Below are 16,819 nucleotides of genomic sequence, written 5' to 3'. Positions count from 1 at the left end.
CTCCTTCTTCACCACGACAGACTAGTACATTGACCCCATTACTGCAGAAGCTGCACCGATCCACCTGTCAATCTCCTGTTCCATCCATTCTGCGTTACGAGTACTTAAAGTAAACTTTACTATCTCCCATATATGATAAATGTTCCTCTGCAGAAGATATGTTAAGCCACAGTTTTGCTCTATGTCCCAAAGTTCAAAAATATTGGATTGATATTTTCGATTTGATATCTAAAATTCTCGATATACAGTTGAAACTTGAACCTCTGCTGATCATTCTAGGAATGTCTGAAGTTGCTGTATTTTTGACCAGACCGCAGCAGTGCGTCCTCTCTTGTTGTATTATCATTGCAAAAAAGTTACTTCTTATGTACTGGAAGAAAAAAGATACACCTCCTTTAAAGTTGTGGCTTAGTAATCTCACAAATACACTTTGCCTTGAAAGAATGAGTTACATTCTCTGAGAGACTTCCCTTTTTCAATAAAATCTGGATGCCTCCAATTTTCTTACATCTACAGTTAATAACTAATCAGACTTGTATGTGGCAACTGGGGGCATGGGGGGGGATGAATATGTTTTGCTTTACGATGTTCTATTGTTTTATTTTTGTTTTTGTTACTTGTAGAGTTGAAAATAGAGCAAGAAAAGACTTCTTTATACTTCATGCTTGTACAATCTAAACCTTGCTCAATAAAAACTTGATGAGAAAAAGTACACTTTACTGATAGTACTTTAAATAACACCTTGAATACTTGACTTTCATTTGTAATGGGGTATTTGATTTATACTCTTACCCCCGCTTTAAAACCACGGTCAGACAAATAAGACAAGTCACGAAGCAGCATCAACGTTAAACATCCAGACTTTATTAATTTTAGTGCACAACGACAGTCAGGTGGAGTCACATGATCAGAGGAGCTGGACAGGAGAGCACTGAGACAGCGACAGGTAAAACTAAAACAGCTTCAACATCAACGTGCAGCTTCATGCAGCCACAGGGAAACATGCACATCTGCTACTCAGACCAACACAAGTGTCACTTCATTGATAAACTTCAGTATCAGCTGATATCAGAGTAATGAACTGGATGACGTCACCAAATCTCCAGTGTCACCAGTGTCAGAGTAAAACCTCACACAGATTCACCAGTTTCGTCCACTGAGACACAGAAGCCAAACGTGTCTCTGTCTTGGCTGAAACCCGGTGACTTTCCTGACAAGGTGCAGGACAAACATTTAATTTGATCCTTTACGTGACAAAGGAGTAGGTGGAGTGTGCATCACCTCAGTGTAAACGTTTCTTTTTATTCTGCTTGGCTGAGTCACAACTCATCATCATTTCAATCATCGATTTATTTGCTGTTTTTCTCAAATTATCGGTTTATAATTTGATTTGTAAAACTGAAAAAAGCCAAAATGCATCTTCAGATATCTCAGAGTCAAAAGCTAATGTCTGTCCTTGTTGCCTGAACAATGACAAACAATAACAAAATGTCTGCAGATGAATTTTCTTTAGGTTTTTTGTCCGATTGTTGCAGCACGGCATGAATTAAAAGCCTCCATTTCTGAGTATCAGCTCTGACGAACAGCTCAAAACTCCACAACGGTGAAACACAATCACTGGTTTGTTCAACTGGCTCACAGTTTAAACAACACAACACGTATGTGAACTAACCAAACACTGACACTAAACTCTCACAGGTTTAATAACTAGTTAATACTGATCACTAACACTCTCACATTGCAGTTATATTGACAAACACAACACCGACATGCAGCGGCTTCGGGTACCTACTGACTACAGCTGGGAGCATGCAGCTAAACCACTGAACTACTGACTGGTCAGCACATCACAGGCCAAACTACCAGTCCGCCAGCAGCCGCGCTTCACTTCCTACAGGATGTTATCAACGGAGGTTTTCCTGTTATAGATCCAAAATTTAAAATCTAATCTTTTCACACTCAGAGGTTTTATCAAACATATTGAGAGTTCATCAGACGTTTTCACATTTTTATCGACTTGTTGCTTGTTGAACGTTGTTTTTTTTACTCCAGGTTTTCTCAGTTCATCAGATGTTTCAGTCTTTTCGTTTTTCATTTTTAGATTTTCTCGACTCTTAACACGTTTTAACGGCTTGTCACAAGTTTCTTATCAGAACCTCCTGATTGGTTCTGGAGGTTGAAAGGCGGCTCCTGGTGGACCCTCAGTGCTCTCCTAAACTTCATGGGTCACCACGAGGTCACAGGATGCTCTCACGCTCTTCGCCAAAGGTGACGGTGTCGGAGGACACGGTGCAGATCTCTGGCGGGTCTCCTGGTTTCAGGCCCCTCTTCAGGTGAACCACTCGGATATTCTCGTTATTGGGCCCTGGCCTGGTGGTGGTCCCGGAGCTCGGGGGGATGATGACATCACTGGTGGTGGGGTTGGTGGAGGGGGTGGAGCCCTCTGCAGGCAGGCGGGGGCGGTTGCCCTGGTGGTTGTTGGTGTTGTTGTTGAGTGTCACATTGCTCGGCGTGCGGTTCAGGTTGTAGGTCTTGGACGAGGGCCAGCTCTCCTCGGGGCTGCTCGCCAGCAGGCTGCACTGGTCCTCGGAACAGATGGACATTCGGGCGACAGCCGGATCCTGGAGGCCGCTGAGGCTGCTGGGGAGGCCTCGCTTCCTGGCCAGGTTCTCCTCATCCAACTCGATCAGGTTGGACCTCTCCAGCTGCGACAGGTCTGCCTCCTCATCCTGCAGCGAGTGGTTGGGAGAGCTCTCGTTGGAGCGCACGCCTGAGTCAGACGAGTCCTTCTTGTCGAGCATGGCGTCTGACAGGTAGTCCTTCCCCTTCAGTGCTAGCGAGCTGCCAGGCAGTTTGGGGTCGACCATCTTCTTGCCATCTTTCAGCAGGGGGGCGTTATCGGACTCCTCTGACTCTTCGTCATCGCTGGTCAGCTTCTGGTATCGCAGGCCTCCGCCAGTCTTGAGTTTCAGGTCAGCAGCGCCCTGAAACAGCCCACCTCTTTCAGTTGAGCTTTTGCGGGTCAGCAGGGACTTGGAGGACCCGTGGTCACCCTTCTCATCCTCCTCTGTGATGGGGTCCAGGGCGTCGCCATTGGGGGTGAAGTCTGTGGTGTCTGCGGCCGGCTTGCTGCTGCACCTCTTGGTGAAGGATTTGGTTCCATCTTGCTCGACGCCATCCTTGTTTTTGTCCTCAGATGATGACATGAACTGGCCGGACAGGCCTCTCCCCCCCGCCGCCGCCCATCTCCAGCTGAGCCATCTGGGCGATGTACTCCTGGTAGGCGTTGCGGTACTCGGCCTGCTGTTTGTCCGTCAGCTTGGAGATGTCATTGGAGGACTCCTGGGAGTTCAGACTGCTCATGCTGGCAGTTCGGTGAGCACCACCCTGAGCAGAGAAGAAGAGTTTTGTTAACTCTGAGTCTCCAGTAGCAGAGAACTGAATGTAAAGTCAGAGTTAAAGGATCAGTTTCACAAACCTTTCAGTCCTAAAATGAAATGTAGAGCGGAGTGTACAAACTATTTACCATCCACTGCATGTTCCCGTGACGGGCTGGATCGTCCAGTCCCACCGTGCTCAGCTCCTCGAAGCTCAGGTTGAAGCTGTACATCACTAAAATAAGAACATCTCAGTTCTGTATGTCTGTGTTTGTACAGTTGTTTTTTTGTTTTTTTTTACCTGAACTGTCTTCAACACTGGATGACTGCGTGCCTCAGCTGTCACAGCATCAATATGCACATGTTATAGTGTGTTTGTTCTTAGCTTGAGGACCAACCGTGGCTCTGAAGAGCTGCCAGTCTCCAAAGTTCATGTTCATCTCCTTCTTCAACTCGTCGATGTTGCACTGAGACAAAACTCTGCCGTTAACGTTTGCCTGAAAAGCAGATGGAGAAGACGACATTTCATTTAAGTTGTAACACCCAGTGTTCAACGGGTTCTTTAGTCTCATGAGAAGAATCTAGAAACAGAGATTTGATTGCTGTGTGAAATCGAGCCTCTGACCTTCCTGATGGTGGCGTTGTACTGTCCCATCATGCTCTGGTCGATGCCTTCAATCTGCCGCACCCGCTCACAAACTGCCTCTGTTGTCATGGAGCTGAGGAGCATGGCCGGAGCTCCTGACACGACGGAGGCGGAACCCTGAACACAAAAACACACAGGTAAGATTCTGCACACCCAAAAAACACACACACACGGACATTAAAAATATAGTCCTTTAAAAACTCAGAAAGCTAAAGTTTGAAAGTGTTAACATGCTAAACTTGTGGAAAGTGTGAAGAGACATCCTGCTGTCAGGACTGATCCAGGTTCTGCTCTACAGTGAGTTTACAGGAGACACACAGGCTCCGCCCACATCCCAGCAGCAGTGACTCAGACCTGGTGTGTCCACAGCAGTGTGAACAGACCAGATGCCCTCAGACCAGATCTGGGCCACCTACGTATGTGCTCCTGGACCCGATTCCTCTCTGACGAGGGAGGAGCGCCGTCAGAACGGTCAGATCAGAATCCATGTGGTCATTTTAACGTCTCCTCCTCTGCACATACAGCCTGTCGTCATCATTCGGCGTCGGCGCCTCACAGACCGGTAACAGTAAACATGGAGGAGAGCGACGACAGCAACGGGGTCAGTGGAGAGACCAGGACGTTTATGGAGAAGCTTCTGATCAGGCCAAACTGGAAGGAACATATCGTAACCCAGTGGTTTGGGAGGAAACTGGGCCATTTGACCTTCGCACACACCACCTGGTTGTTATTCTTGTGCGCACGTGACTCACATTTCAGTTATACCTGTGCTACAGAGAGCTGAAATGAGCTGCAACAGTGGACATGTTTTACAGGTGGGTCTGAGGTGGGACACCTGTGACAGGGTGTGGGGGTGGGTACTGGGAAGGGTTCAAAGCCAGCAAGATGGTTACTCTGAGCAAATTAAACAGCTACTGTACTGAAGCTACACACTAGTCCAGGCAAGGTGCATGCTGGGAGTTGTAGTAGAGGGAGTTAGTTTAAAGGAGGACACAGCAAGAACAGGGAGGGAGGGAGGAAAGGAAGAGTCAGTGAGAGTTCAATACCTGCTTCCTTTTCAAAGATGAAACTTTATACTGCAGACAGACAGAAACACGGACACAGACAGGTGAGGAATGAAAACATTAGGAAAACACAGGTGGCTGACGGACAGAGCCCAGTGTGGAAACGATCGACAGTGGTGGAAAGTAACGAGGTACGTTGACTCAGGTATCACACGTAAGTACAGCTTTAATGTGCTTTACTTGGACATGTCCATTTTTTACACGTCACAGCTGAAGTGACTTCTCCAATGAAGATCCTACATAAAAACACACATTACGCTTTAAAATGTAATTTAAGATTTAACCACGTTCTCTGGCTCTGATGTGAGAGCACTGTCTGTGAATCATGTGATAAACACCCAGATTTACCTGGTGACCCTCTGGAGGGGCTCGACCCCTGGGTTGGGAACCCCTGGACTAAACTAGTTAACTGTAAATCCACCTCGGCCTGGAGCAGCTGTAACTGTAAAAGCTCTGACTCCACAGGATCAATAACCTGACCATGTCGCAGTACAACCAGTACTTTCACTTCTGATGACTTAGGTTTGCTGGTAATACTTAAGTGCTTTTACTCAAGTAGGATTTTAAATGCAGGACTCCTGGTTGTGATGGAGCATTTTCACACTGTTGTATTTGTACTTGTACTTCAGTAAAAGGATGCGACTATTTCTTCCACCACTGATGATCAGGGACAATATTCAGCAGCTCTTTTCTGTTTCACAGGAGGAAACCAAACACGTGATTCTACAAACACACACACACACACACAAACAAAAATACAAGTTTGTGTTTCCCAAGCTGCACAGCCCCAGAAACCAACGAAGAAGAGACAAGCTGAGGAAGAGTCCAGCATCAGCAACAGCAGAAGAAAAGGTGAGAAACCTGAAACCCTTGGAAGGTTTTCAACAGTTAAGATTATTTTAAAACCATAAACAGCAGCAGCTTAAAGTATTTTCTGGTTCTTTGTCAAATATCAGTAAACTGAACATCTTCAGTTTCAGTCAGTTGAACAAAACGAGACATTCTGGGAAACTGGGATGAACATTCTCATCATGTTCTAGACATTTCACAGCTGATATGTCCACGACTTGGTTAACTGTGGAAATAACAGGCAGATTATTCAATAAAGACCAATTGAAGCACAAAATCGGACTTTAAGTTTTGTTTATTATGAGTTTTTTCATTTCTATCAAGTTTTTTGTTTTCTTTCTTCTGTAAGTGGACTTTCATACAAACCTGACTGATTAGGAAACAAACTGACAAAAAGAGTAATTCTTTAAAAAAAAAACTTAAATAAAATAAATAAAATACCTCTGGCACTGTCAAACCACTAAAAGATGTGAATGGAAAGATGAAATCTTGCTAATGTGAAATAAATCCTGAGGCAACAGATAACAGAATTAATTTGCTGCACATTTTATTTACTTCTCGGTTTTGCTTTTGCATTTACATTTATTGCCTTTGTTAAATCAAAACTTCACTTTAACTAAGTTAGACCAGTTCTGTTTCTCAGTGGGTCGGCTCGGTCCTCAGTGCTTTGTCTCCGTTTCACATGTGGTGAATTGGATTCACACCATAAGACAAAATCAATTAAACTGTCACATCGCCCTCAGTCAGCTCTGATGTGAAGTGGATTCACTGGTGTGTTGTACTTACAGGCGCAGCGGTGGCGTCCCTGATGGAGGAGGTTTTAGATGGCAGGCATGGGTGAAGGTGTGATGGGTAGGAGGCGGCCACGAGTGGGCGTGGCAGCTGGTAAAGGTGATGGGGGAAATATGGCTGGGGGGGGAGGGGCAGAAAATCAAAATGTTCATGGAGATGATTCAACATGAAACAACAAGAAGGAGGCAACTTAAAAAACCAAAAGTCAAATCAAAGAGAATTGCTGCTGTCGCACTCAGAGCTCAGGTTTTTATCTCCAGACCCGGCAGGAACGCAGATGTCAGCTATACCTGACCAATCAGAGCAGAGTATGTGTAGGTCAGAGGCGCTGCTTTTTCATTCCTTTATGGAACTTTTTAGAGCCCGATATAATGAACAGCAGTGAGACAAATAAAATGGCGGACAGTAGATGTTGTGCACTGTTTCATACACAGGGAGTGATACTGGACCCAGCTATGCTGTGTGAACGAGGCAGGACCAGTCCTGGAAAACAAAGAGCTTCAGGCCAGGAACAGTTTCAGAAAATGACTCTGTGCTGGAACTGTTATTACACAGATGCAGATTACTATTGTTTAATTTTGGCACAAACTTTGCAGACATGGGATCAGAGTTCCTGCTGGGACTGCTGAGCCGACAGCTGGAGTGAAGCTTTAACAGCACAAATGATAACAGGTGAAACTAAACCAGGAGAGCAGCTGTGTGGCGGTGATGGCGACATCATGGCGTTACCTGAAGCTCCACTAGTCGGGTGCGAAGCCACCGAGGCAGCGGCAACAAATTTAGCAACTTCAACAGAACCTCAATCTCAGAATTTCAGATGGGAGCATTACCTGAGCCCGCCCCGTCACTATGCATGACATCACCAGCTGTCTGTAGGCAGAGCCTGTACTCACCCTGTTGTAGAAGGGGTGCTGGGGTCCGGCTATGCCGCTGTAGTAGCTGCTGTGAGGCTGGGGGGAGACGACACCCCCCGCTGCAGGGTTGAAGGGGCCGCTGAAGGAGGCAGAAGGCGAGCACGCCGACGAAACCTGGCTGTACACCGAGGTGGGGCGGGGCTGGGCCTCCTGCAGGGGCAGCGATGGGTACGTGACCCCACCCATCTTCATCTGTTCCCGGGCTGCACGCACATCTGGATCAGACAGGGAGAGAAAACACCAGTAAAGTAAGTAAGTAAAGGTTTATTTATATAGCACCTTTCACAGATAAAATCACAAAGTCAACAATGCAGAATGCAAAACAAACAATATGCCAACAACACCAAGAGATAATATATAAAAACCATAATAAAACTGGGTTTTTTTTATTTATTTATTTTTTTTTTATTTATGATTATTTTATTATCGAAGGATTGCATTTTAATTTCGTTGTACAATGTACAATGACAATAAAGATATATAACATAACATAACCAGTGAAGTGAAACTAAGACAGGCATAATATGAGCTCTTCTGGGGGTTCCTGTTAAAAGCCTCACTGCAGCATTCTGCACAATCTGAAGACGATTTACAGTTGACTTATTGCAACCGATAAGAAGGGAATTACAGTAATCAACACGTGCAGAGATAAAAGCATGAATAATCATCTCCAGGTCAGCCTTTAATAACATTTGCCTTAGTTTAGAAATATTCCTCAGGTGATAAAAACAATTTTTTACTACCTTTCTTACGTGGCAATCAAGAGACATAGTCTGATCAAACACAACACCAAGGTTTCTGAGGCTCGACTGGACAGAGGAGCCCAATGAACCAAGGCATTGTCTGACTGACGAGATCTTATTATCAGGCGCAATAATCAGCACTTCAGTCTTATTGGGGTTTATGTGAAGATAATTACTGTTAAACCAACTCTTGTTGGATGACAAGCACTCTAACAATGAAGCTAAAAAATACAACTCAGTCATTAAAAGAGCAAAAAATTTGAACATCATCCGCATAAAGATGATAAGACATCTTCTTAAAACGCTGAATTATCTGCCCAAGAGGATAGATATATAACAGAAATAAAAGTGGACCCAAGACTGACCCCTGTGGGACACCACATGACAAACCAGCCACATCTGACATAACATTATAGCAACATTAAAAGTTTGATCGCTTAGATACGAAGAGAACCACTGGAGGACAGATCCGGAGAACCCTAGTTCAGACTGAACCCGACCTATCAAGATTCCATGATCGACAGTGTCAAAAGCAGATGTTAAATCTAATAAGACCAGGACTGTTTAGCGGCCAGATCAGACAGTGTACAAGTGCAGTAACTGAAGCACTGTGATCTTGGCAGGTGCTGCTATTGTTGGTCGTATGAGTAGCACCAACAGCACCTGCTTGCAGTAGTTGTACTCCTCAAAATACCTAATGTCGCTGACTTTACAACTGGACTACTTGTGGTGTTAGTCCAAGTAGTAATAGCAGTACTACTTGGACTAACTGTGATCTAATATTTTTAGTAGTACTTTCAGTTGTACCTGCAATGATCTTGTGTCGTTTGTGGCAGTATTAGCAATAGTAGTATTGACAGTACTATCAGTAGTACTCCTTCAAAACCAGCAACAATTTCACTGAGTTTGTAGAAGTAACAGCAGCAGTATGGTCTTTTGGAGTGAACAATGAGTAATCGTATTGGTAGTATTATCAATAATAGATACTTTATTGTCCCCTTGGGGAAATTTGTCACAGCCAATGCTGCAGTGATTTCTCATCTTGTGGCAGTGTCAGCAGCAGTATTGGTTGTGGGATCAGTAGTAGTAGTATGAGTATTACACTACCTGCTATGATCTCTCTGAGTTTGGGGTCCAGGTTGACGGTGCAGGGCAGGAAGGTCCGGATGTCTCTGGCAGTTAGGATTGGCGTTCGTGACGACAGAAAGACCTCGAAACTGCGAACGTCTCCATCGATCTCCAGCAGCGGCTCCACGTCTTTGGTGGTGGGGATGTTCTTCGACACTCTGGGGGAGAAATACTCTGATCACTCTGTTCTGGTGCTTACGATTATTTGGATGAAGAAATGATGAAAATAGTTTGATTTGCATTAGACATAAGGCCAGTTGTCAGGGTTACACATTTAAAGACTCTCTGGGTTATTTTCCATTTCACAGTGCATGTGAAAATGGAATAAAGCATACATTTCTTGAGCTTGGAAAGATGAGTATGACCTCTGACCTCTCATAGATGGTCTTGAGTGTGGCCTGGTCGGGGACTGCGTCGGTCTCCTCCAAGTACAGGATGAGCCAGGACGTCCTGTAGGGCCACTGCTCCGTCAGGTTGATCCACGACGCCAGGCGGTCCCAGTTAAAGCTGATCTGGTTGGCTCGCAGCAGACGACCTGCACACACACAGATGGCAGGAGTCAGGTTTGTTTACTGCTGAGACGTGGATTGAAATAAATAAGCACAAACAGATGAGCTAACAGCTGCTGAGTGAAGAGAATCAGTCAGATTCAGTAGAGATGGACGAGGACAGCACGGTTTCACCAAACTGTCAGCAAACCCCTACAAATGATCACGGCACGTGTTTCTACAGTACATAATAACATGGCCGACTCACTGTAATATGTCAAAATTAAAATACTGCTTAATCAGCGAGTCTTACATTTGTGGTACTTGGTTTAAACGGTAAATGTGAATCAGCAGACCGAGCCCTGTCCCATCACACTGTTTGATCATTGTTACCATAGCGATGCCTCATCAGAACAGCCATCTCTTCCTCACAGCTACACCTTCGTTACCTTGTGGTGTGGGCTGACCTGTGACAGAGACGATGTTGAGCAGCCGCCTCATGGTCTGTGGGCTGATGTCACTGAACCAATCCTCTGTCACCATCAGCTTTGTCAGGTCGAACGACATCTGCCGGGTCACCGAGCGCTGTACCTGACGCCGCCGGTACGTGTCCTGCACACACAGGTCACATGATCACGTGCTTGCCAAACAGCTGAGTAAACATCCAGCTGCTCTCACCGTTCTGCTTTTTGCTTTCAACATGGTAACGAACAGCAGAAGCACAGTTCAGTAAAAAACAAGTCAATAAAGCTCCGTCCACATCCCAGCTGCAGTTTCCCAGACCTGATGTGTCCACAGTAGTGTGACCAGACCAGATGTCCTCAGATCAGATCTGGGCCACCTGTGTTATGTGCTCCTAGATCCGATTCCTGTCTGACCTCTGATTGTACGAGCGCACTGTCAGATCAGAATCCATGTGGTGGTTTTAACGTCACTCACAAAAGAAAGCTGAGCGACATTTTGAAAAAAATTCATATATAGAAACGTCCTGAGGTGAAATGGTTTTTGAGGTTGAGTGGAGCTGATTTAACTTAAAATAGTAAAGAGGCTGAGAGTCCGCGATGCTTTCGTCTCACTGAGTGAAAACAGCGGCTGAGATGTCTGAAGACAACGGTGTCTCACCCGGCGGTTCAGTGTCGTCTTGCTGCCAAACTTGGTTAATTCTCCCAAACTGTGCTGAGACAGTTTCCCAGCACGTCGGTCTAGCGTGCTGAAACGGGGGGGGGGGGGGGGGACAGACTCACTGCAGTCATGAACAGATGGTAATGTTCAGTTTATAAACAGTGACCTTGCTGCATTTAAACCCAAACAAATATGAATTCATTACTCACTGGAAACTTCGTTTGTAGAATCAACAGACTAAAAGGTTGGAGTTCCAGTTATTAAACCTGATGGTTAAATAAACCTCCTCTATAACTACTATTACATTATAAAGGGAAGTCATTTATAAGTTACTACAGTGAGGGTCACCTCAATCTTTGAATTCTCCATGTTCACTATAAATGGTGTAGTTCACCACTATGTGCTTTTATTTTCTCAAAGGGAAACAGTGTGAAGCACTGTTGTTGTGAGCCCTACTGTTTTGTTATCTTCGTGGTTACCGTCAGCACTGGTGGCATCCCCGTTAGCGGGCGCGGCAGCACACATCTTCCTGGCGCTGGAGAGACCTCTGCTGTTGAGGAAGACGGGCAGGTGCACGATGTTCCTCATGTAGTCATGTCCGTTGATGTTGGAGTCCCTGAGGACGCTGTTCAGGTTCTGGTTGATAGCTTTGATGATGATATGAGGGTCACTGGCAAAGATGGAGATGAAGGGGCCTTTGGAGAACAACACCCGCACCTGCAGGAGAAGAACCCAGATTAGCAGAGTGTGTGCCTTAACAGCTTCTTTAAAAACAACAAAACATGACTGTGTCTCTGTCATGGTTATTTAAATCACAGGGACACTTAGAATAATAAAATAATACTCCTATCATTTCCATACATGTTACATGGATTTGTACTTGTCACCGCCTTTTGGTCGGGGTCTGTCGTAGACTTCCTGTGTCACTTCCAGAAACACAAAATGAATCAAATGTAAATGAGGTCTGGGGTGTGTGTGTGTGTGTGTGTGTGTGTGTGTGTGTGTGTGTGTGTGTGTGTGGTCTCCTCACTGTGTGTAGCATCTGCAGAACTTTGTCCTGTTCGCAGGAGTCCAGCCCGTCGATGACGACCGCCAGCCTCGTCTGATGCTGCGTGAAGCTGTCGATGGTCTTCGCCATCCTCGCCATCAGCTCCACCTCATGCTTCAGGACCTGCAAGACGACACCCAGGTTCACGTTGGGCTAATTCTGATAACTTTCTCTATACCTGCTGCACAGTCGAAGCTCCCTGCTGGTGGCAGAACTATGTCAAAGAGCAGGAAATATCCGGTTGAATCAGCAACTGCTGAACACATCTCTGACGGGGTGATCCTTGTCCCAAGTTGCAGTTTTAGCCATACTGAGCCCTGACTGGAGGTCTAAAGCAGAGACCAGTGAGCTCAACCAGGTTCTCAATCCACACACAGGTGAATACCCCTCATTCACTGTTGGCCTCTGGATGGGAACTGGGATGGCAAATAACACAAGCATACAAAACCACCAGCTGCATCCAATGAAACCTGCCCTCACCTTCATAAAGCCCTCGCTCTTCAGCTTGTGCATCCTGTTGGCGGCGCTGTGCAGCCTCTTCCTCTGAGAGTTCAGCACTGAGTCAGTCACATGCCACCACGTCCTGCAGTTCAGCAGCAGAGCCAGCCCCACCACACTGGCGATGGCAATCAGCACAGCGTTCACTGTCCGGTTCTCCCCGTCCACCTTAAAGACAGCCAGCAGCACCATGCCAGTGACCAGACAGGCCAGCACCAAGACAAAGATGATGAAGGACGGCACACAGCACGTCTTCTTCCACTTCTTCTTCCCTGAAACATCAAATATTGGAAAAGAATCAGAGCTGTGTTACTGATTTGTGGTAAAACAGTGTGTGTGCGTTTGTGTTCTACCTTGTGTCTCCTCCGTCTTAAACACTCTGAACAGACGAGTCGCCAGGAAGCCGAACTCTCTCTCACAGGCGTCAGACAGTGTGGCGATCATCTCGGCCATCGACGTCTCTCCTCCAACGCTGGACAGACGGTTGTAGTCTGTGAACAGAAACCTGCAGGGAGATGCGATGACATCAGAGTGACATCATATGTACTGATGAAGTCATCGATAACAGAGGGCTGTTGTTGTCTGAAGACACGATGTGTAGAGCTCCAGTCACTCTGGAATTCTGTCTCTGTTGGTTTTAACATCACCTGCTCAGTGGTTTTAGTCCCCAAGCGTAATTACAGCCACAGTTTTTGTGAGGGAAATACATATTTTTGGCATCACTTGCCAAAAAGGTACATTTAATCAGTTTTAAGTGTGTAAAATATAAGTAGCTAAAACCAGGATGAAGAAAAAGTGGCATGTAAAGTGTAACTGAACTGGAAAAAATCCAAAGTCCTTCCTCCAGGTTTGTCGCAAAAGACAAATACAGGAAGAGCTCCACTGTTACTTATTCCCTGAATTCATGTTTCCAGGCTCGGTGAGAAAGTCAGCGGTGTTACCTGACAGGCAGCGCCCTGGTGCTCTGCTCCGGCAGCTCTGGTGGGTTGACAAACATCAGCTTCAGCAGCAGCTCCAGGTACCGGATGTGACGGGCCAGACGCGTGCTGAGCAGCCAGGCCCAGTTCCAGCTCTCGCCCTCCCGACGCCCACCGAAATACACCACCACTGCAACACAAACTTTATTGATACACCACCACTGAAGGAGGAAACTTTACTGATACAAGACAAGAACAGAGAACAGGCTCCTCTCAGTCCAAATGTAATGAGCCCTATCTTACCGAAGAACAGGTAGAGCAGGGCCAGCAGGCTGAGGGAGACGGCCATGGCCAGGTTGGGGTCGACGGTGAAGCTGAGGACGATGGCGACGCAGCCACAAAGCAGCAGAGATAGAAAGACAACGAGCCAGGAGAACTGGAACAATGGCTCAATCTGCTGACCAGCAAACGTCTTCATCTCATCTGACGAGGAGTCGGATGAATATTTGATTATGTAGAGAAGCAGGAACGTTAATACATGATGACCTCCACGTGTATACTAGCTTACCCTCCAGTTTCTTGAGCAGGAAGGACTTGCCGCTGCCCCACTGGGCGTACAGACCCACACATATGGGAGGCTGCATGGTGGGCTCACTCAGGATGTCGGCCAGTGCAGAGCTGTACAGGTCGTAGCCCAACATGTCTCCATCGGACTCTGTGGGGGACAGGTGACCTGCAGGGAGGGGTACACACAGGTGTGTTAACACCAGGACCCTGAAGACTCCATCTAATGTACTTCATAAAGTGATTTCTAACATTTTGGAAGTTGTCTTGAAAAAACATGGGCTCTTATTTTGAAATGAAGGCAGTGTGAGTAGATCTGCTCTTGCATGACTCTGATCAGACCTGGTGGCCTGTCACTATGACTGAAGATATTTCTGTTTGGTCAGTGATGTGCACTTTCTGCATGAAAGGTGCTACTGTGCATAAAGATGGGGCCACACATAACGACCGCTGTGCCGATCATGCCAGATGTTCCAGTGGCTGCAGACAGCAGGTCAGTGTGTTGTCCCCAGGGTTTTAGTCCTAAGGTGTGTGCTCCTTCCTGACTGTCGAGGACTACAAATCAGCTCAAGCTGGTGGAAAGTCTTTAAGTGTGAGAGAGTGAGTTTTTCTACTCATAATATCTCCTTAGACTTGTTTCTTGAGGCTGAGGAGGTGAAATTAAGAGGAAAGTCAGAAAATAGCTGAATGTTTTGATTAATCCCTGTGACCCCTGAGCTGTAATCTGGGACTGCTCTGGGAGCCCCGACCCCCACATTGGACACCACTAGTGTGAAAGTAAACCTGCCCTGGGGAGTGAGTAATGTTCACCGCCTTCAGCCAGTGTCTGTAGGGTCAGTGTTTGAGTGGACGTACGAGCTCCAAAGATCTGCGTGAGGATGCTCTTCTGGTGGCTGCAGTCGATGTTGTACGGCGTCTCTCCGGCCTTGTTGGGCCGGTACAGCAGACGGCCATCTTTGGGGTTTCTGAGGAGGAGCTCGGCTAGGCGACGGCTCCGGCCACGGATGGCGATGTGGAGGGGTGTGTCTCCTTTCTGGAATCACAGGATGAGAGGTGAGTAGGAGCTAGTTGATGTCCACCTACATGGACAAGTCAGAGCTGAGCACAGGAAACCTGGTGTGTTTCCAGTCAGAGCTTTTTGTCACGTCAGATTAAAAACAGCTGGATGGAAACACTCTTCTTCAGTTAGTGAACAAAATGAAGCACTATTTGTCTGTAGAAGACTACATGGTTCAGAAATATGTTGGTTTCTTCAAACAATATTAAGGATGAGTTGCAATAAGGCTTCATCTCAGTCCACTCGTGCGCTATACAGGCACCAGGTCTTTATCTAGCAAGTGTAAGAAAATAAGGCTTCATCTCAGTCCACTCGTGCACTATACAGGCACCAGGTCCTTATTTAGCAAGTGTAAGAAACTCAGCTGTGCTCATTTATTGCAGCTTTCAGCTGTAGTTTGACTCCCACCTTGTCGACAGCAGACACTTTGGCTCCTTTATCCAGCAGCAGCTCCACAATCTCAATGTTCCTCATCTTAGTGGCCTTGATCAGAGCCGTCTCTCCGTCCTGAGAGGGGGGGACAAACACAGCCTCACAACATCTGTCTGATCTGTGTGTGAAAACACCACACTGAGCATGCACACATTCACATCTGTAAATAAATACACTGATGACTTAAAGCTGCATGGAGCTCTTTATCAGAACTGTAAAATGGTGCAGGCAGTTCATATCAGGTGTAGTCTGTGGGAGTAGGTGTGTCCAGGTGTGCTGAGGTCTCACCTTGGTGCAGGTCTCTGTATCGGGGTTACACTGCAGGATGTCTCTCACCATGGTGGCGTTTCCTTTCTCCACAGCCCAGTACAGAGCTGTTTTGTTCTCCTGGAAACGCAACAGAGATGTGGTCACTGTCTGCGATGATCCTCACACGCGCCGCGACTGCTGCTACAGTAAGAACACTAGTAACACAAGTCCTGATCTGAGCCCAAGTGTTGATATCAGGGCCAACCTGGACATGTCTGAGCCAGTACTGGCTAGATGATCAGACATCTCCCACTGCACAGTCCGAGTGTTTCTGGATATCCAGCAGGGCTCTGAGCAACAGTGGGGTCAAACTAATAAACTAACTAATCGTCACCCAGATCCTTCTATTAGTGACTTTAGTGTTTTTATGCTCACATTTTATTAGAAAATCTTTCTTTTAACCAAAGAAGTGACAAAACTGTCAACTGTGATTAAAAAAAAGTCATGGTGCCAAACTATGTAAATTATGTACAGCGAGTATTTTTAAGTAGTACTGCATAAGCAGAGTATGCAGTACTCACGATGAAGATGGAGAAGAACAAGGAGTACAGTTGACAGAGCCAAACCAGCTGCCTTTCATCACTGAGTATGATTTTATCCATCTGAAAATGAGTCCTGCCTCAGCCTCCTATGTCTCAGAACATGTACGAGTACTGTTCGCTCACTAAAGTCATGTGCTCACTTGTCCTCTGATGTCGATGTCAGCATATTTATGCAGCAGCGCTCTGACGATCTCCACATGACCCCCCCTCACCGCTCCGATCAGCACGGTATCGCCGCTCTGCAACACACACACACACACACACACACATACAGTAATTCACAGTGCTGCAGTAATGTGAGCTGCATCGGCGCCCCCTGGTGCCTGCTG

The 16,819-nt window shown here is 46.3% G+C and overlaps 1 protein-coding gene across 1 annotated transcript in view; it reads right to left on the bottom strand.

The window, feature by feature from the left end:
• Nucleotides 1-2,004: 2,004 nt before the first annotated feature.
• The window catches only part of kidins220b (kinase D-interacting substrate 220b), a 20,721-nt gene continuing 5,906 nt past the window's right edge, over nt 2,005-16,819 (bottom strand). Inside the window, 22 exon segments of the mRNA XM_020624642.1 lie at nt 2,005-3,203; nt 3,205-3,387; nt 3,527-3,874; nt 4,003-4,140; nt 5,070-5,099; nt 6,723-6,845; nt 7,622-7,857; nt 9,493-9,671; nt 9,886-10,048; nt 10,469-10,613; nt 11,124-11,191; nt 11,582-11,840; nt 12,154-12,294; nt 12,652-12,941; nt 13,023-13,174; nt 13,611-13,776; nt 13,890-14,069; nt 14,155-14,319; nt 15,006-15,183; nt 15,616-15,714; nt 15,928-16,026; nt 16,631-16,729. Of these exon segments, the coding sequence (XP_020480298.1) occupies nt 2,238-3,203; nt 3,205-3,387; nt 3,527-3,874; nt 4,003-4,140; nt 5,070-5,099; nt 6,723-6,845; nt 7,622-7,857; nt 9,493-9,671; nt 9,886-10,048; nt 10,469-10,613; nt 11,124-11,191; nt 11,582-11,840; nt 12,154-12,294; nt 12,652-12,941; nt 13,023-13,174; nt 13,611-13,776; nt 13,890-14,069; nt 14,155-14,319; nt 15,006-15,183; nt 15,616-15,714; nt 15,928-16,026; nt 16,631-16,729 (4,407 nt within the window). The 3' untranslated portion in view covers nt 2,005-2,237.

Source organism: Monopterus albus, unplaced genomic scaffold (genome assembly GCF_001952655.1).
Source record: "Monopterus albus unplaced genomic scaffold, M_albus_1.0 scaffold334.1, whole genome shotgun sequence".
NCBI classification, from domain to species: Eukaryota; Metazoa; Chordata; class Actinopteri; order Synbranchiformes; family Synbranchidae; genus Monopterus; species Monopterus albus.
This window is presented reverse-complemented; position numbering and strand designations above follow the sequence as displayed.